Source organism: Vombatus ursinus, unplaced genomic scaffold (assembly GCF_900497805.2).
Source record: "Vombatus ursinus unplaced genomic scaffold, bare-nosed wombat genome assembly UNPS02014779.1, whole genome shotgun sequence".
Taxonomy (NCBI): Eukaryota; Metazoa; Chordata; class Mammalia; order Diprotodontia; family Vombatidae; genus Vombatus; species Vombatus ursinus.
Genome location: NW_020954557.1, coordinates 56,774,100 through 56,801,867, shown reverse-complemented (window position 1 = coordinate 56,801,867; position 27,768 = coordinate 56,774,100). Strand labels below are relative to the sequence as shown.

The following is a 27,768-nucleotide window of genomic DNA, read 5'->3' as shown; positions in this document are numbered from 1 at the left end:
AAGGTCAAAATTACAGGCTTTGGCAACCTGTTGGAAATAGAGGGAGGAGGAAAAATCAAAGATATCAAATGTGGATGACTTGTAGAATGTTGGTGCAATTAATACAAATAAGAATTTTGGGGAGAGGAGCAGAATTTGGGAAGAACATAATGAATTCATTTTGTAATATACTGAGTTGCAAGTGTTAATAGGACATCCTGGTGGACAGGTTCTGACCACCTGAAAGTGTGCTTCTGTAGGGTTCCATCATCTCTGATTGGTAGGGTCCTGTGAACAATCATAGGTATCCCAGGAGAATAGAAGATTCAGAAGGTATTATAAAAGGAAAATGCTGTTGATTACCACCCAAACACATCAGTGTATTCTGTTCCTAAGACTGCAGCCAATTTGTAGCTCAGCCCAGTAAACACTTCTTCAGACACAGGTTACATCATCTTAGCAGTACACACATAGAGACACATATACACCTGAGATATACCCATCCTCCTGCACAGTTTGAAGCTTCCCCTCCTCCAAAAAAATCTGTGCCCTACCACTCCCCCTCTGACTCACATATTATGGTAATCCTTAGGAAAAACTTTGGGGTTCTAGTCCTAGTTCTGCCATTAACTAATTAGGGAAAATTCATTATTAGGGAATTTAGGGAAATTAGGGAAAATTTCATTAGTCCTCAGTTTTTAAATCTTTAAAATGAAAGGATTGGACTCTTCTTAAGTCCCTTTTTAGCTCTAACATTTTATGATTCTAGGAATGGTGAAAGACATAGGAAATATCATTAAGTCTCATAGGGAGAATAATATGGTATTTCTTTCTTTTAATAAATTTCTTGGGATGCTAGTCTATATTTGATTCCTCCACTTTTTCACCATTCATATTTCTTTCTTGGTTACTTAAAGCCCAGATTTTGTCACAGCCATTGTAGTGAAACCGTTTTCCTAAAGGTTCCCAGTGATCACTGCCTTGATAAATGTAAGGTCTTATTTTCAGGCCTGGTTTTCTTCAATTTTTTTTCTTTTATATTTTGATACTATTTCCCATTCTTTTCCCTATCCTTCCACCCCGAAATTCTTCTGATACTTATGTGATACTGTATTATACCAATTTGCTTCTTAGTTTTCTGATTGATCCTTCTTTAATTCATTGTTGACTCTCCTTGTTCATAACACTTAACTATGAACATTTACTAATACCCAGTCCTTTGTTCTACTCTATTTCTTGGTGAACTTTCTTATTCTCTTGGCTTTGGCTATTACTACTTCTGTGAGGATAATTCCTAAAGCTGTACCTCCAGCCCTCACATCTCACCCAAGCTCATGCCCCATGCTTGCACCTGCTTGTTATAAATTGACATGTATATATCCTGCTCTTGGTTCCAATTTTGCATGTCTACAGCTAGTCTAAGCTTTTTGAACCCAACTCTCCCTTTCTTGACTTTTCTATTTCTGTCAATACTACTGTCACTCACCCAGTTAGCTTAGGTTCAAAAATTTTCATCATTTTTATTTATCCTTTTTTCTTTATCCCCAATGTCTAGTCACAAGTATTTTTTATTCTTCCTCTGAAATCTTTCCCCTATCTATCCTCTCTATTCCTACTCACATGACCCTACCTTAAGTCATAGTTATTTTGCATCTAGACCATTGTTATTATCTCCTAATAGTTTTTGTGCAGTCTCTGTCTATATCCTGCACCAGATTCTAATCTATTTTTAAATAATACCACCAGATTAATCTTCTTAAAACACCCTCCCCATTTAAAAAGAAATCACATCCCTTTGCCTCTTAAAAACCTTTCATTATTTACCATTACCTATGGGATAAACTGCAAACCCCTCAGACTGACTTCTAATTCCCTTTACATTTCCCCACCTACTTTTCTAGCCTTATCTCCCACTATTTATGCATAGCTTAATCACTTAATCAAGCTGATCCCCTTCCCATCCATGCTTATTTTCAGCTCTCTATTAACTTAAACTTTTTTTTCCTTTCCTGGAATGTGCCCTTTTCCTGTATGCCTATTTCAGTGATACTGCTCTTCAAGGACCAATTCAAGTCCAACCTCCTCTAAGAAGTCTTTCACACAACCACACCAACATTCTTTGGTCTCTTTCTTCTCTCATGGTTACTGTCTATGTTTACCACTCATTTTCTCACAGTTAAAAACTCTTATCTGGATGAAGAAAGGAATGGAACCAACAGGAGCCCTCTCATCCTAGGATCAAGATAGAAGAATGTCAGTAATTTCCTGTGGTACCACAGGATACATGTAGCTTATGTATGCAGTAACATAACTTTATATATTTTCCCTTACCAGTAGGCCTTGGTCTTAACTCCATGAAATTCACTTCAAATTTTAAGCTAATACTGCACCACCACTACCAGGATCCCAAATTCCAGATCCCCTGTAGAGAGAAGACTGAAGGTTTCTTTTCACCTGCTACTGTGTGCCAAATAGAGCTAACAGAAATCATAAAATGATGCCAACTTAGTCCACCAAAATTTGTTATCTAGTTTCAACTGAGTCCTTATTGCATCAAGATAAACATTTATCATATACTAATTGATTCACTCTCCTGTTTTCCACAATGATTGTTCCAAATATTTACCAGCATCTCCTCCCCATATACTTCCAGCTGAAGCCCTTGCCTTATAAGTATCTAAAAGAAATTAAAGTCATTCCTTAAGAGCCTTCCTTTATCCACTTCTCCTTAACTCATACCTCTCACACATCTTCCGCCATTATATCCTCCTTCACTCTAGTTTAGAAGATGTGGCTCCATTCCTAATCAAATAAATCCTTCTACATGCACCCTTGATACCATCTGTTCATGTCTATTCCAGCAAATTGTTTCCACTATCATCCTTAGTTTCAGTTACCTTGACTTACCACTTCATCTCACCTCATTCCATATCTACTGGTTCTTTCCCTAGGGTCTACAAACAAATCCATATCTCCTCAATTTTAGAATCACTCATATGATCCCACATCCCAGCTAGCTATTACCTATAACTCTCTTTTCCTTTGTGGCTAAACTCCTTGAGAAAGTGATCCATACAGGATGCTTTTACTTCCATTCTTCTCACTCATTTCTAAACCCTCTGTAATCTGGTTTCTGACTTCATCATTTAACAGAAACTGCTCTTTCCTGACTCTCTTTATATCTCTTATTTCTCCTCCTCAATCTCCTTTGCCAAATCTTCATCCAAGTCATACTCACCTACTGTTGGTGTTTCTCAAGCCTATATCCTGAGCCGTTGTATCTTTTAGCCCTATATTATTTGGTGATCTTATCATCTTCCATAGATTCAATTATCATCTTTATACAAATGATTTCCAGAGCTATATACCCAGCTCTAGTCTTTCTGCCAAGCTACACTCTCATGCCACAAAATGCCTTCTAGACATCTCAAACTAGACATCCCATGGGCATCGCAAACTCAACATATACATAGTAGAATTCATTATCTATCCCGTAAATCCTTCCCTCTTCCAAATTGCCTTACGACAACTTAGGGCACTATCATCTCTCCAGTAACCCATGCCCACTATGTTGGTATCATCCTTGACTTTTCACTCCCACTAACCCCACACCTCCAGTCTGTTGCCAGATTTTGTAGTTTCTTCCTTTGGAACATATCTTACTAATGTTCTCTTCTCTCCACTCAAAAAGCCACCATCCTACTTCAGGCCCTTCGCAGCTCTTACCTGAACTATCACAAGAGCTTTCTAATTGGTCTCTGCCTCAGCTCTCTTCACACCCTAATCCATCCTCTGCTCAGTTACCAAGGTGATTTTTCTAAAGCATAGATTTGATCATGCCACATCTCCTGCTCAATAAGTTCTAATAGCTTCCTATTACCTCTGGGATAAAATGTAATTTTTTCTGTATGGCATTTAGAGCACTTTGTAACCTGTCCCCTCCTACTTTTCCAGTCTTCTTACACCCTATTTTGCTACATTCATTCTACATTCTACACTAGCCTACTCACTCTTTCTTGAACATGGCATTCCACATTTCTATATGTTGGGTTTCTAATTTTCCTTGAAGGCCCAATTCTTTCACTACCCCCTCTATGAAGTCTTCCCTGATTCCCTTGCTTCATCTCTGTCCTTAAATTCCTTCCTTCTTTCCTTTATCCCTCCCTCCACCCCTTTTTATTCTTTTTCTTTCCTTTCTCTCTCTTTCCCTCTTCTTTTTCTTTTCTTTTCTTTTCTTTTTTTGGGACTGGGTCACCCTATCTTCCTCAGGCTAAAAGTACAGTGGCCACTTTGATCAACACCAAAACTCACCATATTGGTACTAAACTTAGTGTGGATAGACACACTAACCTCAGTCTCCCCAGTTTCTGGCATGAGCCACCTTTCCTGGCTACTTAAATTTCTCAGACTGTTTTGTCTATGTGTTGACTGTCCTTCTCACATTTTCTACTTAATAACATCCATATTTGTATACATGCTATATCTTCCCTACCACCTTGCCCTACCCTCCACTGGATCATTAGACCAAAAACTCTCTGAGGTCAGGAATAATTTCATTGTCCATCTTTGCATATCTAGTGCCTAGAATAGACATTTAATAAATACTTGTTGAATTGAATGTAAATAATCATGGTTGATGGTTTACCATTAGAACAACATACTTCCTCTTGAAGCAAAATAATGAATTGTAGTTCACTTTGTTATTACTACTAATTGCTTTCAAGGGATTATTTTTCTTTTTTCATTTTTAATAGCACGGGCATCCTCTAACCTCACCATAATATTAACAGTTAATGCTACTAATGTTTTTTTTTATATTTTGCTTGCTTAGTTCAAAATGTCATCTTGATGTAGGAATTGTATCTCAAAGATAAAATACAGGGAATTTCAAAAAATAAATAATTACTCTAACTGTTCCCTTCTATATTCCACCTGCTTCTAGATTATAAATGTCATAAAAGCAGGTGTCAAGCTTATTTATTTTTATGTCTAATAGTTATTAATATTATTAGTAACAATAAATATTAAAACAATTGATATTATTAATAATTAATATTATGTCTGCTGATTTGCTCATTCATTCCTGTTGCCTTAGAATGGACTCAATCTAGAATACCTTTCTGTCTTTAGCTTCATTGAAAATGAGACATTTCTCCTGTGGATATATTCTCAGGCAATTTAGTTCCTTCCTTGTACACCAGTAACTAATCACCAGATAGAATACTGGTATTAAAGTAGATTCTTGAAGGTAAAATAACATATTTAACCTCTGGATGATTTTGAACTATATTCTTTTTTCCTCCTTCATTCTGCAGAGAAATGATGAAGAAGCTGTTGTGGATAGGGGCGGAACTCGCTCAATCCTCAAAACACACTTTGAGAAGGAAGATTTAGAAGGTAAGAGTTTTCTTTCATTGGACAGCTTATTTGACTTAATTTCAAAACCTATTTTAGGCAGAAATGTTATGGTAATCATTAAAAAGCATTGAATTTGGGGAAACTAGTTTCTTTGAGGAATGTTGTAGCAACTAGAATGGGGGAAGCAGTTGGATAGGCAAAGAGGTTCATAGGTATAAAGTTTGAAGTGCCTTTGAGGTCTCTACAACAATTCCCTCATTTTACATATGGGGAAAATGAGGCACCAAGCTTTATGTGACTTGCCTAAGATCTCAAAGGTAGTCAGTGGCACAGGTGGTTGCCTGATGCCAGCCCTAGCTCTCTTGCCACTGTCACATTGCCTCTGCTGTTTGACTTGGAAGCAGTAGGTGGCAGCAAGATGGGTTGGATCAAGGTGATCCATTATTGATGAAAGTTGGTCAGTGGAATTGGGGTGGATGAGAATGTCATCAGGGCTGCAATTATTGACAGTGCCCTAATCAGCTCTTCAATTAAGCATATAAACCTAATGTCTGAACCTATAGTTTCTCTTAGATTAAGATTTTAAGATATTAAGATGTTAAGATTCTCTTAGATTAAGCAGCATTACTAGTACCACAACCAGTCATCCATAGCATAAAATTAACCTGTCTCCTAGTCTAAACTTAATTCATATTTCCTCTTCTTGGGTAACAATCCGAGGCTCAATGAATTCTGATTCTCAGTGATATGAGGAGCCAATAGTGAAGATAGAGGTGATTTTTTTTTTTTGCTACAATTCTAAAGGAAAAGGGGCATGAAGACACTGAAAGGTCATGCCCTCTACTTTAAAGGGGTAAAGGAGACAGGGTCTTTGCAATTCAAAAAAGGAATATATTAAATTGAAATGGCACATACACATGTGCCACCGCATTTGCCTCAGGAAGAAGGGCAAATGATTTGTGCATACTCTGTGTTTCATTGCATAGCATTACATGGGGCAAAGGCTTGGGCATTTTATTGGACTGAAAATCATTCTGAGATAGCAGTTTGATATGGTAGCCAAAATAGCTAATATTGGACCTATGCTTGTCATTGTTGTAGGAAAGTCCCTTCATCAATGCAGCTTTCCTGTAATCTACCTTAGAGAATTATCTCAGGTACTTAGGGATTAAGTGAACTAAATTCTTGGGGTCATATGGAAAGGGAGAGACGCAGGATTTAAACTTGGTCGTCCAGACTCCAAGGTGAGCCCTCTATGCACAGGCTACATCTACCTCAGTCTTAGGCTATATTAATAGAAGAAAGAAAAAGTAGTAATGTAATTTAAATTCACTCAATTTAATTCAATCTAACAAATATTTAAGTGCCTACATTGCCCCAATTAACCATCATTTGAAGTATGAAATACTGTTCATCATGCCATATCTTGGAAATGGTATTGGCAAGCTGGATCAAGTTTAAAGGAGTGTGAACAAAATGGGAGGGACTAGAATCAAGATTATTTTAAAACTTGGTTGAAGCAGCTAAATGGCTCAGTGGATAGAACACTGGACCTAGTCAGGAAGACCTGAGTTCAAATCTGGCCTCAAACACTTATTAGCTATGTGACCTTGGGCAAGTAATTTAATCTCTGCCTTAATCCACTGGAGAAAGTAATGGTAAAGCACTCCATTATCCAGTATCTTTGCCAAGAAAACACCATGGTTAGTAGGGTCCATGGGGTCATGGAGATTTGGACACTGAATGACTCAACAACAGCAGCAGCAGCAGCAGCAAGAACTGAAGCAATGGAGATATTTCTTCTGTAAGAAAGTCTTGAAGGGGAACATGATTGCAGTTTTATGAGATTTTAAAGTTTGTGTGTGAAAGAAGGATTACACTTATTTCTCCTGATCCTAGAGGGCAATAAAAAGTGCCTTTTTTACCAAAGGGTACATAGGATCTCAGAGTCTTGGGGATCGAAGGGATTTCAGAGGCTATCTAATTCAGTCTTACTATACCTCTAACAAGAATGCAACATCTCTTACAAGTGGTCATCCAATCCCCGCTTGAAAACCTCCTTTGAGGAAGAACCTACTACCTTCCTAGTTTAATTTTGAATAGGTCTAATAATTATGAGGTCTTTGTTGTTGTTGTTATTGTTTTTATACATTGAGTTGAAATCTTCCTCATTGCAACTTCCATCCAATGCCTACCAAGACCTAGTGGACAAGTCTCTTATCTCTTTTATATGACAGACATTCAAATAGCAGAAGACAGCTATTATGCTTCCCTGAAGTCTTTTCTTCATGTGGCTGAGCATTACCAGTGCTTTATATAACATAGTCTCCAGTCTTTTTATCATCTGGTAGCTTACCTTTGAACACATTCTAGCTTTTCAGTGTATACAGAACTGAACAAAATATTTTAGATGTAGCCTATCAAGGTCAGGTCTACAAAATTCCTCATTCTGGACTCAATACAATGTAGGGAAAACTTTTGGGGGAGGGGGGGCAATATGTTGCATTACTGACATTTTGATATTGCAGTCCACTAAAACACCCATATCTTTTTCATCCAAACCACATTCTAGAATGTCTTCCCTCACTTTACACCTGTCAAATTGATTTTTAAAACCAAGTAGAAATTTATACATTTTTTAAACTTTATTAATTTATTTTGATTTATCAACAATCTCTTCCATAAGCTTTTGAGTATTACATTTTTCTCCGCTTCCCTTCCCACCTCCCTCCCCAAGACAGCACGCAATCTGATATAGGCTATACATATACATTCCTATTAAACATATTTTTACATTAGCGATGCTGTAAGTAAGAATTAGAACCAATAGGAGGAACCACCAGAAAGAGGACACAAAACACAATAGAAGAAAAAATAGCAAATAGTATGCTTCAATCTGCATTCAAACTCTATAGTTCTTTGGATGTTGATAGCATTTTCCATCATGGGGCCTTTGGAGATGTCTTAGATCCTTGCATTGTTGAGAAGGGTTAAGTCTATCAATATTAGTTATTGCACAAAGTGGCTGTTACTGTGTACAACATTCTCCTAGTTCTGCTCACTTCACTCCACATCAGACCATGTAAGTCTTTCCAGGTTTTTCTGAAGTCAGCCCGTTCATCATTTCTTATAGCACAATAGTATTCCATTACATTCATATACCACAGCTTGTTCAGCCATTCCCCAATTGATGGGCATCCTTTCAATTTCCAATTATTTGCCACCACAAAAAGAGCAGCTATAAATATTTTTGTATACGTGGGTCCTTTTCCTATTTGTATGATCTCTTTGGGATACAGCCCTAGAAGTTCTATAGCTGGATCAAAGGGAAAAATTTATATTTAATCCCTACTAAGATTCATCTTATTAGATTCAGTCCCATTTTCCAACCTATCAGATCTTTTTGCATCGTGACTCTGCCATCCAACATGTTGTTGTTGTTGTTGGTCTTTCATTCTCAAAGAGGACCAATGCCATCTCATGGGTAATGTTTTGACTTGTGCATGAATTGAATTTTAGTGAGGCAGAGCTGTGCAAAGTTATCAGCCTCTCTCTCCTCCAGGGTCATTGAAGTTCAATGGCAAGACAAAAGTCAAAACAGCTGTCAATGGCCCAGGATGCTATCCCTCTAAGACCATCTTCAATGGTCTTAATAAATGCTTATGAACTGACTGATTAACTAATACCATTGCCAAAATTACAGAACCAAAGAATTTGGGAGTTGGAAGGGATCTCAGTAGCCATCTAGTCCAACATATACATAAAAGGAATCTTATCATATTAGTATAGATAACTGGCAAGTCAAAGGGTCTCCAAGGAGAAGGAATCTATCAGTCAACAAACACTTGATCTTCCTGCCCAGTGGAAAGACATGGAAGCCAAAGACAATACTGATTTAAAGTACAATCTTGTTTACAAATTATTTCTGAGGATGGCAGAATATTATAATCAGTAAGACCTTACAAAAGAGTAAAAATGAATTGAGGAGAAAATGGAGTAGACAGGTAGATAGATAGAAAGATAGATAGAGAGATAGATGGCAGATAGATGATATCTGTAGAAGAGGGGAAGAGGGAACAATTTAGGGAGAGAGAAGAGAACTTACAAGATCATGTTAGCCATGCCATTTCCTCAAGAGCATTTGTAATGACACTCAAAGGAAGAAAATTAACAGATGCAAATATAACTGATTTCCTGACATTTCTATGGTTCAGTCTTATCATTATTGACTATAAGGGAACCACCAGACTTTGACTCAACCTCCTCAGTACCTCTTATATAAGGGAGTAGCTATCACACTGAAGTAGATAAAGTTGGGAAAAGCAGATGTACCTGAGCAAATATATAAGAAATATTTATTGAAGAGAATGTAATTTAAATGCATCCATAGATCAATTTTCAATATATCTCATCAAAAAGTGTATTGTTAAAGAATGCAAATGGTCACAAATATTATTTTTACTTTAAAAAAAGGATAATACAGAGGACAGAAGCAGCTGTTAGCTCATATGCTTTTTTCTTATTGCTACAAAATCTTTGTGAAAATAATCTATGTACATGCTAAGGGTATATTTAATACATATATAGTCTATATGTATATGTGTATATGCAATATGTATATATTTAATACATATATATTATATATGTATGCATATAATATATAAAGTGTCATATGTAATATATGTGTATTAAAGATACCTGTAGGAAGCACATAGATTATGAAGCGTTCACTTGGGGCTTTAACCAATGGAGAGAGTGACCACATTAATGAGATCACGTATTTATTAAAGTGTTGAAAAGTATTGATAATTTTATATAAATTTTAATATTTTGAAAAGAAATAGAAGACATGATTAATTTCTGTTTTTCTAAACTTTTATGCTTTTTTCCTCCCAGCTCATGCTAAGTAAATAAATCTGCTAGAATTTGCTGGATACACGTAGAAATTATAGCAAATAGATTTGAGAAGGTCTCTCTTTCCCCTGCTTTTTTTCCATCGGAATTTAATTCTACTGTATTAAAAGGAAAATCTAGGAAATTATATTAATTAATGTTTCAGAATGGGAAAATAATCACTTATAAAGAAATCTTGGGTCAGGGACTGCTGGATTAGTCACTTTTATAAGTGAACACTTACCATTAGTGTGCTATTTCATAAACAACTGCTATAGTATATAAACTGGTTCCTTCGTAAACTGAGGAGTAACCTCCAAGGTGTTTAGTACATACCAAATTATTCATCACAATGCATTCTAGTGAATGATTAACTGTTTTAGATTTGAAGAAAGGTAATATGCATTAAGCGCTATTATGTGCCAGCCACTAGGCTAAGCACTTTTATCAAGTACTACATCATTTAATCCTCCTAACAACCCTAAGATGTAGGTGCTATTATTATCCCCATTTTTATAGTTGAGGAAATTGAGTGGAAAGGTTGTGACTTACCTAGGGTCACATAGCCAATAAGTGTCTGAGGCTGAATTTGAACTCAGGTATTCCTGACTCCAGGCTCTAGCAGCATGGATCAAGTCAACAAGCATTTGTTAAACATTTGCTATGTGCCAGGCACTATGCTAAGTGCTGAAAATACAAATACAAGCAAAAAGAAAGACAGTCCCTGCCTTCAAACTGCTTATATTCTAATGGGAAGGAAGTTGAAAAACAACAAAAAGTGGAATGGGTAATTGAAGCATGGTAGATAAAGCAATCTAGAGAATCAGGAAGGAACATAACTGATCCGAAAATGGAGTTTCCAGTCTAACCAGAGGAACTGTGCTCAAGAGTGGAGGGATCTTCTGGAATAAGAAGGTTCCTGTGGTCTGGTGGAGAAAGGGAAAAAAGGAAGGGGAGAAGCATTTATTAAGCACCTACTATGTGTTAGGTACTGTGCTAAGTGCTTTCCAAATCTCGTTTTACTGTCTCATTGATCAGAAAGAAGTCTGTAGATTCGGGAGCCAAGCCTAGAAAGGAATAAATGTTAGTGTCAGAGAACAAAATGACCATCAAGCTTGATCAGAGTCATTGAGCAGCATTGATACTCACCAGCTAATATTTGGGACTCAACCTATTAGACTTCTCATTTCTTGTCCAGGGTTATAGGGTGAGGAGATGTTGTTGAGGAGGAAACACTGAGAATATTGCGGAGGTGAATTACAATGCAGCTCAGTGTGCTTTCCAAGAGCAAGCTGTCACTGTGAAGCAGGTCAAGTTTATCTTTTATGCCTCTACCTGCTGTTCTACACTCCTTTGTCCCATCTCCTCTCTTAATTCTTCTCCAGTAAGCTGCATCACCTCTTCCCTTTCAAGAATGAGAATTTTCTTCATCCTACTCCCCCATGTTGCATCAAAAGTTGTTCTCTGAGCCTTCATTTACACCAAAATGTTAATGATTAGTAACAGCTTCAAGTATCGACCTTAAGGGGAAAAAAGATGTAATTCTAAAATTGGGGTTTCAGAGATAAGTCAATATTCAGATGAGGATCTTTGTGAACACTGGCAATTGGTGGAACCCCTGAAGTCATACCACAGAGTTTGTAATCCACACTCGGGGACTGTATGAACTGGATTCAATCTTGGAGGCTTCTTTATAATAGTAATTTTTGACTTCTGCTCAAGTCACAGAAGCATCTGAATTTGGCTTGTTTCTAGTTCTTTCCTATGGGTCTTCAGTTCCCTTGCAAATTTCAAGCTAACAAAATAATGAATAGGATTATAAAAAGAGGTTCATAATAGCTTCATGCCAGTAATTGTTATCAGAGAAATGTCACAGTGGGCACCAGGTTTCCAGCCTCATGAATTGCTATTGAAAATTTCAGAACAAGTCCAGGGCCAGCTGCCCTTCTCCTTCTTTCTGGCATTCGGACTCTGCTCTGTTGTCTGCTCCCAGTTGCTGCTGCCTGTTCACTGTCTCTGCCCCATCCCTTGCTGCTGCTGCTGCTGCCACTGATGACCACTTCTCACTATTTTTTCTTCTTTAGAGAGATATAGCTCTTTGATACCAGCTATGAAATAATCAGGACCAATATACTCTTGATTAGTGAACCCATTTTAAAGCCTTACTTTTAAATATCTATAGCTTTATCCATCAAAACACAAAAGGGCTTCCCAGATGTCTACGGAGACCTCCTGATTTGCCCATTTTAATTGATGGCCTTCACCCTTTGTTGAATTAGGGGCACTGAATTCAATTTGTGCCTTCCTTGCTAGAGGGTGAGGAAGGTTATACTACTCACTGCCAATGTTCTTCCAATGAATCTGGAGAAAAATACTTTCAACCCTTTCCATTTGCCTTCCCATTTCTAGCATTTCCCAAATCAGCAGTGCGCAAGTCCTTTCAATGATGCCCTTATTATAGTTCATTTGGGGTTGGGCATGGGGGAGGGGCATGCAGTTTGGATAACATTAAATTTTTTTCAATGGCATTTATCCTTAGTGAAGAAATGCCATTTACCTTTGAAGACCAGTATCTTCCCTGTAAGTTATAGTCTAAGAGAGTTACTTGAGGGTACTAGGAGATTAGATGACTTGCCCAGGGTCACTCAGACAGTATATTTCAGAAGTGGGCTTGAATGGAAATCTTCCTGACGGTAAGGTTGGTTCTTGATCTATGCCTTGCTGTCTCACTCTAGACATAGGATCATAGATCTAGAGTTAAAAAAGATCTGCTATCTTTTGTTCAGTAGTTTTTTAGCTATGCCCATTTGGAGTTTTCTTGGCAAAGATATTAGAGTGATTTGCCATTTCCTTCTCCAGCTCATTTTATAGATAGAGAAACTGAGCCAAACAGTGTTAAGTGGCTTGCCCAGGGTCACACAACTAGTAAGTATTTGAGACCAGATTAGAACTCAGGAAGATGAGTCTTCATAAAACATAGTATATATCTATACAACAGCCATCTAATACACCTAGCCATTTTACAGATATGGAAACTGAGGCCCAAGGGGATTAAATGACTTTTCCAAAGTCACACAAGCAGTAAATTTCAGTAGTAGGATTTCAGTCCAAGTTCTCTAATTTGATAAGCCAGAACTCTTTCCATTGTATCAGTCCATAGGCACACTCATATCAATAGACCTTGATGAAGATCTGTGTCACACTATTCCTCAAATACCAGGACAGCCATGACGGTTGGTCACTTCTAACACACAATTGGACTGTGCTTCTTAGGCCCTTCCCTGCCTGCTTTCAGGATCTGTATTGATTAATATATTGTAGTACATGTGGTCTACTATTATGGCACCACTACCTGCTAGTGCAATTAGCTTAGCTATATCACCCCTGACAGGCCTCCAAAATGTGATAAGTGGCTCATTCCTGAAGCTTTGTGCTCACATGGATTGGGTTCAACATTGAACCCTCTTTGCCCCCACTCAGAAGTTTCCTTGGGGAAAGTCTAAAGTAGAATCTTACCTAGCTTTTCTTTGGGACATTCCATCTTCCTACAAGTGCTTCAGGCTAATAACACACAGAATAGGTTTTATTAAGACATATGAAAAAACTAGTATCCTAGCCAGAATGGGGGGAGGTAATAAGCTATTTCCTAGTTAAGGACCCCTTCCCCCACCCCTTCCTCCAGGGTTCTATAGCTTTCTTGAGGCTTCTCTGAGCCCCAGGGTAATTTTCATGGCTTAACCCTAGACATTAGGGGAAGGGAAAAGAATAGTACTCAAAGAAAGATGCATTATAACTCTTTCCTTGCTAACTATGTTAGGATATCAATCCCCTATGTGTTCTTTCCATGATTTTTAATAAAATCTATTCTATATCCAATGCCTTATGAAACTGGAGTGCTTGTAGGGAAACTGAATACCCCACAGATGACCTAAAAATGAGCCAAATTCAGATGTTCTCAGGTAAACTTATGGGGAGATGTTTCAAAATAAGGCACAGATGGGAGCCTGGTCCACTTGAACCCAGAGCTTCAGTAACAAGGTACAGGTTGCATGGTAACCCATATGTAAGACCAACCCTCTTCTTAGTCCTCTTCTTACACCAGTTCTCTTCTTAGTTCTATACTGCCTAATACCAGCACTGTCCTAATTCTCATTTGATTTGGGTACTAATAAAGTATTTGCAGATCTTTGATACAATGGAACTTAACTTCTTGGGCACTCCCTTTCTTATCTCCATAAGGAAATACAGTAGTCAGCAGGGGAGGCTGTGATCACTTGGGCAGACTTCAGAAATCTACCAAGTTGAGAGGCCCCAACTTTATGAAGGTGAGACTTTAATGCCTTTAGGTGACCAGGAAGCCATGTCACAGGAAGCAGGGGCACATTGAGAAATAGGGAACCCTAGTCCTTTGCACTTGAACATTTGTCTTTTGGGTCCCAGTTTGCCTCTGAACCATAATTCTAATACAACACCTACCACTAGGAGTTAGTGGACAGAGTAGTTATATTTCTGCCCTTCATAATTTTTCTTCAACTAGTATATGTCCTTGGCACACATTTAGCATCAGTCCTGTTTAGATGCTTTAGAAATTTCAATATGGTGTTCTATTTACTAAAAATGTCAAACTTCCACATTTATATTTCAAATGTCTATAACTCTAATGAACATATTGGAATAGGACGAGTAAATATCTATAAATTTCTTGAGTTCCTGGGAAAATTTTCCTAGGATCTTTAAACCTAAGAAATGACAGCAGGCAATTTCTTCATGGCCTCTTCTTTTGTTTTTTCCATTGGAAGCTCTGGTTACCTCTTATTTCAAAATAGGTTATCTTGTTTAGTATATGCTGCATACTTTAAAAATGAATTTTAAAATTGAAACACTTATACTTAGAACTTACATGTACATGCATATCTTATGAAGCAATCAAAACAATTTAAAATTCTAAGCACAGGTTTCAAAAATGCCAAATAGTTACAGATATCTATAGGTTTTCCAGGGCTGCATATTTTGATGAAAACTTATATGCAGAGGTAGATGCAACCTCATGTAAATTAATAGCTACTATTTATTTATTTCCAATGTGAATTCTGATGAATGATGTTAAAATAAATCACATATAATTCAGTAATAGGGCACTAATTATGTGTAACTAGATTTTATATAGTTTTTAATTAGGTATATATTGTATAATTAATGCTTACCACATGCTAAATTACATTTTAAGTACATTTAAAATAATACAGATATATGATTCTGTAATTGTTTTCATATCTCTGTATAAATATAATCCAGCTGCACTTTAACCTATTTTGCAGAAATTTAAAGCTTTAATTGGAAAAAGTGTGGCTAATTGTTGAATCCTGGCCTGTAAGTTGAAGTAAAATGTATTTTCTCCAACTCAAAGTCAAACTCTGCCTTAGGAGATATTAAAATACTTTTAGTTGAAGATTTAAATGAATGAGAAAGTGTCTTGGTGCTCTCTTTCTTTTGTTTATGCCAGCTGAGGACTTATTTGATAGTGATTTCTCCTTATACCACCTAAAATATTATAGTACTGAAGTCCTATGAAATGCTCCTTTGACTTTCTAAAGATAATTAAAACAATGTGATGTGCTCTGTATTGCCAACTATGGTAATATCAGTTGAAAAAAAACCAGATAAATACTGAGTGTTGATCATCTAGTTACAACATTATACTGACCTTTAAAGAGCCAATGATGAATTCTAGGTTTGTTTTCTTATTCACATGTTGCCAAAATTTCATCCCATCACTTTGGGTGAATTCCATACTTCCTCAGCAAGACACTATAACACCTCTTTATAATGATGACAAGCTTATGTCAGGGAACCAGCAGAGAAAGTGGTATGTTGGAGACTCAGTAGGCGTTGCCCTAAGTACTTGCACTTGTAAGTGATTGTGCTCAGAAGTCTTGTGTGGGCTCCAGCAGATTGACCTAGATAGAGCAGATCCCATGATCTTGGAAGTTTTACTATTTTTTCAGGGTCTACTGATTCAGATTCTTCCCCTGACTAGTTTGGTTTTGACTGGTTAAATTGCAGGGTTTGACTGGTGGCTTGGTATACCTCTTTATGGTATTCACCATGGGGGAAAAGATAGGACATTTAAACTCTTCTAAGAAGCAATATGTGCGGAGTTGGGTGTGAGTGGGAATGGTGTGGCCAAGCAACAACCCAAGAAGGGAAGAGCTACATTAGACTATTGGCCTAAAATTAATTATAGTAACATAGTTGATCTGATCTAGACAGAATCTGACACAAAGTGCATTTTGACAGTAATTGATTCTAACTATTATCGTAAAGAGTAGGTTCATGTTAGAAGAACTCTGGCTATTTAATCTTATGAGAAGGTAGCCATTTTGTGTTTCTGCAATATTATTTTTTTTCAAATTGCTTCTTGATACTAGCTTCACTCATCTTCCTTTCCTTTTTATTTTTTTCTTTTCTTTGGTAGTGAATAATTGATTTTTCTTTGTCTTTCATTCTAGAAGTTTTCTTTCTCCTCTTCAGATCTAAAAAACAGTTCTTGTCTCCCTGTCCTTGTTAGTCAGTTGTTTTTGTTGAATTCAGTGTTGATGACAATGTTCGTTTACCTGACCCTTCCAAGTAGAGTGTCCCATTTGTTAATTACATAGGCAAAATTTTTAAAAAATGAATGTTAAAAATTGTCTTTACATGTAATTGGGAAAAATTAAATGGTATTTTAAAAATTTAATAATGTTTTACAGTATTGCACATATATAACCAATATCAAATTGCTTACCATCTTAGGAATGGAGGAGATAAAGGAAAGAGGGGGAAATTTTGGAACTCAAAATTTTTTTAAAAGGATGCTAAAAATTAATTACACGGAATCTACTTGAAATCACACATTTTGTCTGCCAAACATTTTTGGTACTTGAGCTATACGTGCCCAAAAATGGAGGTTAGACAGACAAACTTAAGTCATATCCAACACTTTCAGTCAGTCAGTCAGTAAACATTTATTAAACACCTACTCTGTTCCAGGCACTATGCTAAACCCTGGGTATATGTAGAAAGACAAAAGACAGTCCCTGTTGTTAAGAATCTCCCAGTCTAAAAGGGTAGATAGTATACAAACAACTATACACAATTTAACAAATTTCATTTCTTTATACGTACAACACTTTCAATTTTCATAGCAGTTTTATCTCTTCTACTTTACAAAGGCCACCAAAGCTTTGAACACACCACAAAGTCTACTAATTATTAGTAGACTACATAAAGGAAGCATGTTGACACTCTGAGAGGTTGTCACATAAGTATAGTAAATAGTACAGCTGAGATTTGAAAAAAGATCTCTGAATCCAAATCCAGTCTTCCGTTGCACAATGCTATCTTGCCCTTCACCTCTCTGAATCAGGATTGTGAGGAAAGTACTTTTGTAAAACATAAAGCGTTGTACAAATGGGAGATATTATTAGATCCCTTATGAATGGAGAGTGTGTCTTCTGTATGTGTTGGTAGGTGTGTGCATATGTGTGTGTATTCATGCCCCATTTTCAATCAATAAAGTTATGCTATGGTAAAAGAAAAGAAATTCCCTTTCATTACATTAGATGTAATCCTGTAAATATTAAAGGGGGGAATTTTAAAACAAGGAAAGTGATTTCTTTAATCCCTAAGTACTTTGCTTGAAAAATGTTTAATACTTTGACAACAAACCACAAGTGGCCAAAGCCTCTTAGGTTTTCAGTGCATAGGTTGAGATTAACAGTCCACTTTTGTTTTCTGTTTCCCAGACATCCCCAACCTGATTAAGTGTGTTCATTTTTTAATTATACAGCCTAATAGTGTGTTTTGTAGTCTTGTGAAGGTGACATTGTGAAAGAGATCAGCTTAGTCTGCTTCTTGATTAAATTGTTATGAATATCTTTCCCTTACTAAGCTTATGCCCCAGAGGTACCCTACTTTCAAACACAGCATTTTGATATTCCTTACTTCATGCAGTATATGGCTGTCTCTACAGTGTTCCCTGCCTGTACAGGAGTATCTATCTCCTTCCCTAGAAATTAAATAGGACTGGGCAATTTCGAGGCCACTGGTCAGATGGGAGATCTCTCACAAAATTATCATCATCCACAAATATAAATTGAGGGATTACAGGGTATAAAAATCTTGTACTAGTCAATGTACCGATGATTTAGATTTTCCCAGAAGTCTTAGTGGCTGATGTTGAAAGTAGGTTGCTTGAGTCCTAGACTCATTTAGAAAACAATTATATCCCTTTTGTACAAGAGATAAAAAGATTAATGAGTTATTTTAAGTGAAAAAATGATGTTAATAATTAAAAAAGACCAAATGGAATGGCATTGACTATTGAAAGATTGTTTGCCTTGGAGTCAGGACACTTGGGTTTGATTCCTGGCTCTGCTATTAGCTGTATGACCAGAGGCTATTCACTAAACCTCTCTGAGCCTCAGTTTCCTAATTTGCAAAATGGGGACAGTTGGGGTGATAGTGATTATACTGTTGTACTTCCCTTACAAGATTGTTATGATGGAAAAAACTTTGGGAACTTCAAAGCTCTTTATTAATGTAAGTTATTTTTAAAAGAGTTAATCTTATTTTTGTGAATTTTTACAGTTCTTAGATCTTCAGCTTTATAAGGGGCATTGTAAATATAATAGGATTGGTCCAATTTTCCTTAGTATCCAGAAGTCCCTTTTCTCTCTTGCCCTTTTTTGCATGCTTTTTCAGTCATCCTATTTCCTGTCCACTTACCTAGTAACTTCCTTGTGATATGATACTGTTGAGTGGAGGTAGTTTTGGTATTTTCAGTTCTATTGCTCATAGTCTTACTATGAAATATGAAAATGTGTCCCCAACCAAGATATGTCAAGGTGCTAAAGTTATAGATGCATATGTAAAGAGTCTTCATTCTCTCTCTCTCTCTCTCTCTCCCTCTCTCTCTCTCTCTCTCTCTCTCTCTCTCTCTCTCTCTCTCTCTCTCTCTCTTGCCATCAACCTATCCAAATAGTTGGAAGCAATGAACATTATAGATATATGCAGAATGATAAACAATTGGCAGGGATATACAGGATTACCTCAGGGAAGTTCACTCTTTCCCAGATGAGCTTCAGAATGCTTTTTAAAGAAAAATGCAAAAACCTTTAGATCCAGGTTTTTACAGCTTTCTCTTGGGAGTGTCCATATGAAGACTAGCCTAGATTCTGGAGAGAGGTGGGTGGGGAGAGGTTTCTGTAAGGGGAAAAAGTTCCACTACACAAGTATCCTAATATTAGGGTCTGCTATGGATTTAACCAAATATAAATATACGTATACAGGTATGCATTCTCTAGCAAGCATCATCAGTTTATTGATGTTCACAAAGGAAAGATGGTACTTGTATTTACAAAAATCCTAAAAAGCATACATATCCTTATGCACATTATGTGAAGGATCAGTCCAAACATTTGTAATGTACTATGGCAGTCATAGTTCAGCTGGAGATGAAACAACATGCTAGTTGAAAAGCCATGCTAGTTGCCTCAATTTTTTTTATTAATTTATTTTGAATTATCAACAATCACTTCCACAAGCTTTTGAGTTTTACATTTTTTTCTCCCTTCCTCCCCACCTCCCTCCCCAAGATGGTGCGTAATCTGATATAGGCCATACATATACATTCCTATTAAACATATTTTCACATTAGTGATGTTGTAAGTAAGAATTAGAACCAATAGGAGGAACCACCAGAAAGAGGAAACAAAACACAACAGAAGAAAAAAATAGCAAATAGTATGCTTGGATCTGCATTCAAACTCCATAGTTCTTTCTTTGGATGTGGATAGCATTTTCCATCATGACACCTTTGGAGATGTCTTAGATCCTTGTATTACTGAGAAGAGTTAAGTCTATCAATATTAGTCGTCACACAGCATGGCTATTACTGTGTCAATGTTCTCCTGGTTCTGCTCACTTCACTCAGCACCAGACCATACAAGTCTTTTCAGGTTTTTCTGAAGCCAGCCTGTTCATCATTTCTTATAGCACAATAGTATTCCATTACATTCATATACCCACAACTTGTTCAGTCATTCCCCAATTGATAGGCATCCTCTCAATTTCCAATTCTTTGCCACCACAAAAAGAGCTGCTATAAATATTTTTTGTACATGTGAGTCCTTTTCCCATTTGTATGATCTCTCTGGAATATAACCCTAGAGGTACTATTGGTAGGTCAAAGGGTATGCCCATTTTTATAGTCCTTTGGGCATAGTTCCAAATTGCTCTCCAAAATGGTTGGATCATTTCATAACTCCACCAACAATGCATTAGTGTTCCAAGTTTTCCACATCTTCTCCAACATTTATCATTTTCCTGTTTTGTCATGTTGGCCAATCTGATAGGTGTGATATGGTACCTCAGAGTTGTTTTCATTTGCATTTCTCTAATCAATAGTGGTTTAGAGCATTTTTTCATATGACTGTAGATGACTTTAATTTCTTCACCTGAGAACTGCCTGTTCATAGCCTTTGACCATTTATCAACTGGGGAATGACTTGCCTTCAAATTTTTGATGGGTTAATATATATATGATGGTCAACCCTTCTCCCCGCTTTTTTTTTCCTTGGTGATTTCTTTGGCTTCCCTGGGTTCAATTATTTTTCTTACAAGGATGACTGCTATACCCAGATCTTCAACCCTAATCTCTTGAACTCCCAGTCTTCCCTTACCAGCTATCCTCTGGATATTAGCTCCTGAGTGTTCTTTTGACATCTCAAATTAAATTTTTCCAACATGGAAATCAACATATCCATCCATCCCTGAGATGTTAGCATGAGACAAGCCACAGACTAGGAAGTTATCCTGGAAGGCAATCCTGAGAGTGGAACACATGGAAACATCACCATGGGAATAGAAGTGGAGCAATAGAGATGGCATTTAACAGCTCTAGACTCCCAGGCCATTAGACAAATCCCATTAGACTCTGTTTTGTTGAACTGAACCAAAGAAGAAAAAAGGCTAATGATTTCTCCCTCCCCCTATGCCTCTCTTTTCCCAAGAGAGGCATGTCTATTCTCTGAATCTTTCTTGCTTGAAAGTATGTTTGCTTTTTGTTTCACTTTTATTTTAAATTCTGTTTTTCTGAGATAAATGCATTGATGATCTATGTATTTCATTACTTGAATGCAGTGGAGGAAAAGCAGTAAGGGGGAAATGCCTGAGAGAGATTTTACAACTGTGGCAAAAATTCACAAGGGAATTTCTGGCTGGAGGCTTAAACTGAACAAAGAGAATTGCTAATTAATATTTTATAACTTCGAGGTCAAAGAAAAAAAGAGGGATCTGGATCACTAATAGGCAGTGAGTTCAAGAACTTTGATTATAGAGGAAGGACTTAGGATTGATATGAGAGACCTTTGACTTAACTATTCTTCCAATGTTTTTCCACTTAAGTCCTATTGATGTATTTTGTTTTTACATTATATATATTTAGAGATTACTCCCACTTCATGAAAACTCTCTTGTAAGAAAATAAAATAGTTAAATAAACAAAATTATAGAGTGGATTCATCTGGAAGTTCATGCAACATTTTGTATCTGTGGCATCTTCCCCATGTCTCTTATTAAGATTTAGCAGAAATTATTAATTTCTTTTTAAAATACGCAGTCAAGCAAAAGAAATTTCCCCAATATATATGCAATATATACAAATATATGTTTGTATTATATATATATACACACACATACATATGCACACATATACACACATATACACATATGTATCTGTGTATCATCTCTATAATAGATAGCATGTTTCATCATCAGTGCTCTGGAATTTCTTGATCAGAGTTCCGATAGCTTTCAAAATTATTTGTTAAGTGTTATTATATAAATTTTTCCATTTTAAATTTCATTCTTCTTTAGTTTATAAAAGTCCTCAAAATTGTTCATTTTTATAATATTGATATTGTAAATTATTCTCCTTGTTTTGCTCACTTTACCATGCATCAGTTCATAAGTCTTTCCATAACTTTTAAAAATCATCCCAGCACAATAATATTCCATCGCATTCGTGTACCACAACTTACCGAACCATTCTTCAATGAGTATAGACCAAGCAGTGTTATGTTAGGTCAAAAGGAACGCATTGTTTAGTAATTTTTTGTGTATAATTCCAAATGGCTTTCCAGAATGACTGTACCCATTTACAGGTCCACAATAGTGCATCAGTGTGCCTGTTTTCCCACAGCCCCTCCAACATTTATCAGCTATCTTTTTTTTTTAAATCATCTTTGCCACTCTGTTAAGTGTGAGGTAGAATCTCAGAATGGTTTTAATTTGCATTTCTCTAAATAGTAGTGATTTGGAGCATTTTTTTTAATATATCTATAGATAGCCTGCCTTCCCATTAATTCTAGCTTGAAAGGAAAACCAAGCCAAGCCCAAGGATGGAGCTGAGAGAGATGACTAGAAAGAAAGCCAAGACTGAGAGTAGGAATTGGTTTAGTGTGCCAGCCACATGAGAATTGGGCCCAGAAAGAGCAGTGGGTAGCCTTCTCCTCTTTAGCCCAGCCTTAAAGCCTTTCTATTTTATTGTTGTTTGGTCATTTCAGTTTTGTCCAACTCTGTGACACCATTTGGGGTTTTCTTGGCAAAGATACTGGAGTAGCTTGCTGTTCTCCTTCTCCTTCTCTCCTTTTACAGATTTGGAAATTAAGGCAAACAGAGTTAAGTGACTTCCCCAGGGTCACACAGCTAGTAAGTCCGTGAAGCTAGATTTGAACTCGGTAGAGTAAGTCTTCCTGACTCCAGGCTCGGCACTCTATCCACTGTGCTACCTAGCTGCCAGAATAAGGAATATTTGTTTCATAAATGACAGAAAGTTAAATTTCATGAGTTTCACCTCAAAGGAAAGATAAGTCTCTGACTACTTGAGCCTTTAGAGTAGGGAAGGATCCAACAGGAGAGGAGTTCAGGGAACAACAGAAGCCGTTAAGAACCCATCCAGAGCTGGGTGTGAGGAGAATACCAACAGTCGGATCTCAGGAAGGCTCCAACTGGTATACTTGGAGCCTGCAGATTGAAAGACAGACAGTGCATGTTGCTAGAAGGAAAGACCAGGATTCTGTTGATTGGAAGGAAGCTTAATTGAGCTGCAGTTTAGATTTTTGAGCTTCAGCATCATTTACAGTTTGAGAGAGGCAAAATCTCTCCTAGGACCCTTGTTATTCTCTGCATTTCTCTCTGATTTGAGAGGGGAACAAAGAAAAGACAGCCTTTGCGGGTGCTTTGATATAAAAAATAGCTATTTGGACAAAGTAGAGCCCTACTGTGTGAAGAATTAGTGGAACTTGTTCTCCTTGCCCACAGAGTCAACCTGGGGAGTTTTGATGTAATCTCTGTTTTGCTGTAACAAGATTTGGAGAGCTGATTGCAGGGCACAAAATATTGTTGGCCGAGCTTTGCGTTGCTCCAAGTTGGGGCGGGTTGCAATTCTCTGGCTTGAGAGTCCTTTTTATCACAGCAAAGTATGAAGCTTTCTCAGTGCCTTCTCAAGGGTCACTGTCGTCACTGCTTCAACAGCTCAGGAGCAAATGAGGAGCAGATTTGTCCAGCAAAAGAGAGGTGAGGACCAAAAAGGAAACAGCTATCCAAGAAGTGGTTTTGTGTGGTGCAGACTGTTCCTAAAGGAACCAAAGGCAACAAGGCCTGCAGTACAGAGTCACGAGCTCCCCCGAACATATGGGCATTCCTCACTCATGTGACTCCTTGCTAGGTTTCTATGTGTGCCCACACTCCTCCACAGATACTGCCAATATTAGTGAATGAGTGTGACCCAGGTTCATATGTGGACGTGATGTTTTGATTATTAGTACATTTGCTATCTCTTGAGCAAATGTAATGTTATAATTATTCCCAGTTTTATGTTATAGTTTAACGTTTAAATGTTTTGCGTTTAAAAGCTAATTGTGTCTTGGTAATTGATTTTGTCTAAATGAGAAACCCATTTCAAGGAGATCAGGAAAAAAGAAATAGGAGTATATGCCACTCCTAACAGGCTTTCTCACCAGGATCCTGAGAACATTTGAGTCATATTCACTTCATAGTGGTCCATTTCTGGGACCCCCATTGCTGCTGGTGTGATGGCAATATGGGTGAGTGAGTCAGGCTAGAAAACTTAAGTAGGGGTCCATGCCCTATTCTAGGTGCTACATATACATGTTATTTCACCTATTAGAATGTAAGCTCCTTGAGAAGAGAAACTATTTTTACTTTTTATTTTGTATCCTTAATGTTTAGAGTAGTAGTCTAGCACAAAATAAATTCTTATTATTTGGTTCGTCAATTATTTTTGACTCTATTTTCTTTATCAGGGAGCCACAGAAGACCTTTCATAAGGCAGTTAGATGGTACCATGGATAGAGCAGTGAAAACCTGATTCAGTTATGGCCTCAAATACTTAGTAGCTGTGTGACCCTGACCAAGCCACTCAGGTTCAGTTTCCTGAACTGTAAAATGGGGAAAATAATAGCATCTTTCTTCCAGGGTTGTTGCAAGGATTGAATTAGGTATGATAAAGTACTTATTAGCACAGCACATAGCATATAGTGGGTAATTAATGCTAATTTCCTGCCTTTCATTACAGGAGACAGCCTAGGAAATAGCTGCAACGCCAGTCAGTTAACTGAAGGATTTTTAAAATATTCAGAACTTCAGAAAATGAGGAAACATAGTAAGGAAGATGCGGAGGGATTACAATTGGTAAAGCCTCACACACTGGGTGCTATCTGAGAGAGGCACAAAGGAGTACTAAGAGAAATGACCACCTTCTTCATTTTCCCATTAGACCTCCAGACTTCTAGTCTTTTGCATGATAAAATTTGGAAGGTAGTAAGATCTTCCCCTTTATTCCATCTGATTAGCTTTTATCCAGTCTTATTCCTTGTTTTTTTTTTCTTTTCCTTTTCTGTGTTAGTTCTTTGTTCTTACATCGTATATAATTAGCTCCAAATCCAAGGACTTCAGTAAAGAAAGAATGACTTATTAGAGTTCATCTGAAAAGGAGTTCCTTTTAGTGAAAACCTATTCCATGATTAGGGTCTATATTATATACCACCTAGTTTTCCATGGTTATACATAATAATTATTATAACAAATACTATTAATAATAATAATAATAATATTTACTTAAGGACACTTTACAAATATTATCTCTTTTGCTCCTAACAAACAACCCTGTAAGGTAGGTACCATTATTATCCCAATTTTATAGATGAGAAAACTGAGGCAGGCAGAGGCCTCAAGATCTCTGAGATGTTAGATGCATGGAATGAATGGATAAGAAATCAGGCCTCATGAAAAGTGCATTTTTAGTGTCTATTCATTTCAGTCTAGTAAGGACAGGAGAATTCGGTAGCAGACAAGATCATTAAAATTAGCAGATGGTGTTTATGATGACAAAATAAAGGCTAGAATAATTAGATGCACCTTGTCAGAAAAATCTGGTAGAAAATAGCATTGGATTGAACATCAGTAGACTTGGGTTCCATGACTGATTCTGTTACAATTGGTTGTCTGACCGGTAAACAAGTCAGTTAACTTCTCTGAGCCTTACTGGCCTCATCTATAAAATGAGGAGATTGTCTCTTCAAGCTCTGAAATTCTATGGTTCTATAAGTCTCTTTTTGAAATGTAGCTGCTTGGAGGGAGATCATTACTATGCTAGTTCCTTTGCTTAATAGCTAAATATTCAAAACTTTTTAACATTTCTTTGGACTCATATTAAAGGTATGTCACATTTAAAAGACTACTTACTCCAGAATAATATGGAAGGTAATAGAAGTGTTCTGATCCATTTCAATTACTCTTCATTGCTGCTAGAAAGTACCAGCAATTGGAATCTGTGATTTCTTTGGTGCTGTTACCAGTAGAGGAAGGGAGGTAATGGAATATGAATAACTGTATGATATAAAATACAAATTTTGTTTTCTGTCTCTTCTGTCAAAAGTATTCTATTATTAGAGTTATTAAAAATAAAAGAAAACAGAAGCCTTAATTTTTTTTTGGCTTGAAAAAAAGTGATTGAGAAGAGATATTTGAGGAAAATCGATTTCTATTTCTTTCCTGATAAGCAGTTGGTGGCATTTATTCCATCCTCTGGATTTTCCCAAATGTAGTTCTCCCTTGATATACTCTCCCATCTTCCTGTTATATGTTTCAGGCTCCGTACTAGGTGCTAGAGGTTCAAAAATAAAAACTCCCTCATGGAGCTTACATGCTGTTGAGGGGAGACATGTACACATATACTTAAATGCAAAATATATAACAAACAAATGTGAAGTAAGTTCAGGGTGGGAAGGACTCTAAAGACCTGAGGAAATTTGGAATGGACTTTTGTAGGAGGAAGCACTTGTACTAAATCTTGGAATTAGGGTTTCAGCAGGTTGAGGTGAGAAGGAATAGCTTCCCAAGCATGGGGGACAACATATGCAAAGATCTGGAAAGTTGGTTTGAGGAAGGGCAAGGAGGTTGGTTTGGTAGAAGGCAGAGTGTGTGAGGGACAGAATATGTAGTTGGAGTCAAATTGTGAATGCCTATCTGAGAAGTTTATTTTTTACCATAGATGCAATAGGGGAATCATTGAAGGTTTATGAATGATTGGGGGGAAGGAAGAATCACATTGTCCTACTTTTGTTATAAAATATCACTTTGACAATTGATTGCATAATGCATTGGAGAAGGGAAAGAGTGGATATGAGGAGACCAATTAGGAGGCTATTGCTATTGTCTAGGCAAGAAATGATAAGGGACTGAATTAGGATAAATGTTGAGTGGAGAGAAGTGGAGAGAAGAGAGTGAATTAGGATAAATGTTGAGTGGAAAGAAGTGAAAGATAATTTGGAGGTAGAGTGCATAAAATGGGGAGATGAATGAAAATGAAAGGTCAAGGATGATTTCTGGGTTAGGAACACAGGTACCCAGATGTATGTTCATGGTCTTGATAGAAAAAAGGGAAATTAGGAACAAGAGTGGGTTTAGAAGAAAAGTTGAGGAGCTCTGTTTGAGATGTGGGGCATCCAGGTAGAGATTCCAAAAGGCCTTTGGATATGTGGGACTAGAGCTCTAGAGAGAGAGTATGTAGATTTGGGAGTCATCTTAGAGTTAATAATTGAACCCATGTGACCCAATGAGATCATCAAGAGAGACAGTAAAGAAAGAAAAAAAGAAAGACTAGGGCAGGGTCTTGGGGAGCATTCATATAGAGGGAGTAAAAGAGGAATGAAGATCCTACAAGAGAGAGAGGCAGATTAATCAGATTAGTCAGGTAGGAGGAGAACCACAACAGAGCAGTAATATGAAAACTCAGTGAGGAATCAGCATCCAGAAGGATGGCACAGTCAATAGTGTCAGGTATTGCAGGAGGTCAAGAAAGAGGGGGAATGAGAAAAGCCATTGGATTTAGCAGTAAAGAGATCATTAGAAAGAGGGTGGAGTTGTCAGTATGGCAGCCAAATTATAAGAGTTTGAGAAGTGAGTGGGTGATGA

General features: G+C 37.1%; 1 protein-coding gene across 3 annotated transcripts in view; it reads left to right on the top strand.

The window, feature by feature from the left end:
* Positions 1–27,768, top strand: part of SLC4A10 (solute carrier family 4 member 10) — a 257,305-nt gene that overhangs the window by 30,973 nt on the left and 198,564 nt on the right. For all 3 annotated transcript variants that reach the window (XM_027865793.1, XM_027865794.1, XM_027865792.1), the window contains exon 2: positions 5,295–5,376. In XM_027865793.1, coding sequence (XP_027721594.1) covers positions 5,295–5,376 — 82 coding nt within the window. The remainder of the gene's footprint in view (positions 1–5,294; positions 5,377–27,768) is intronic.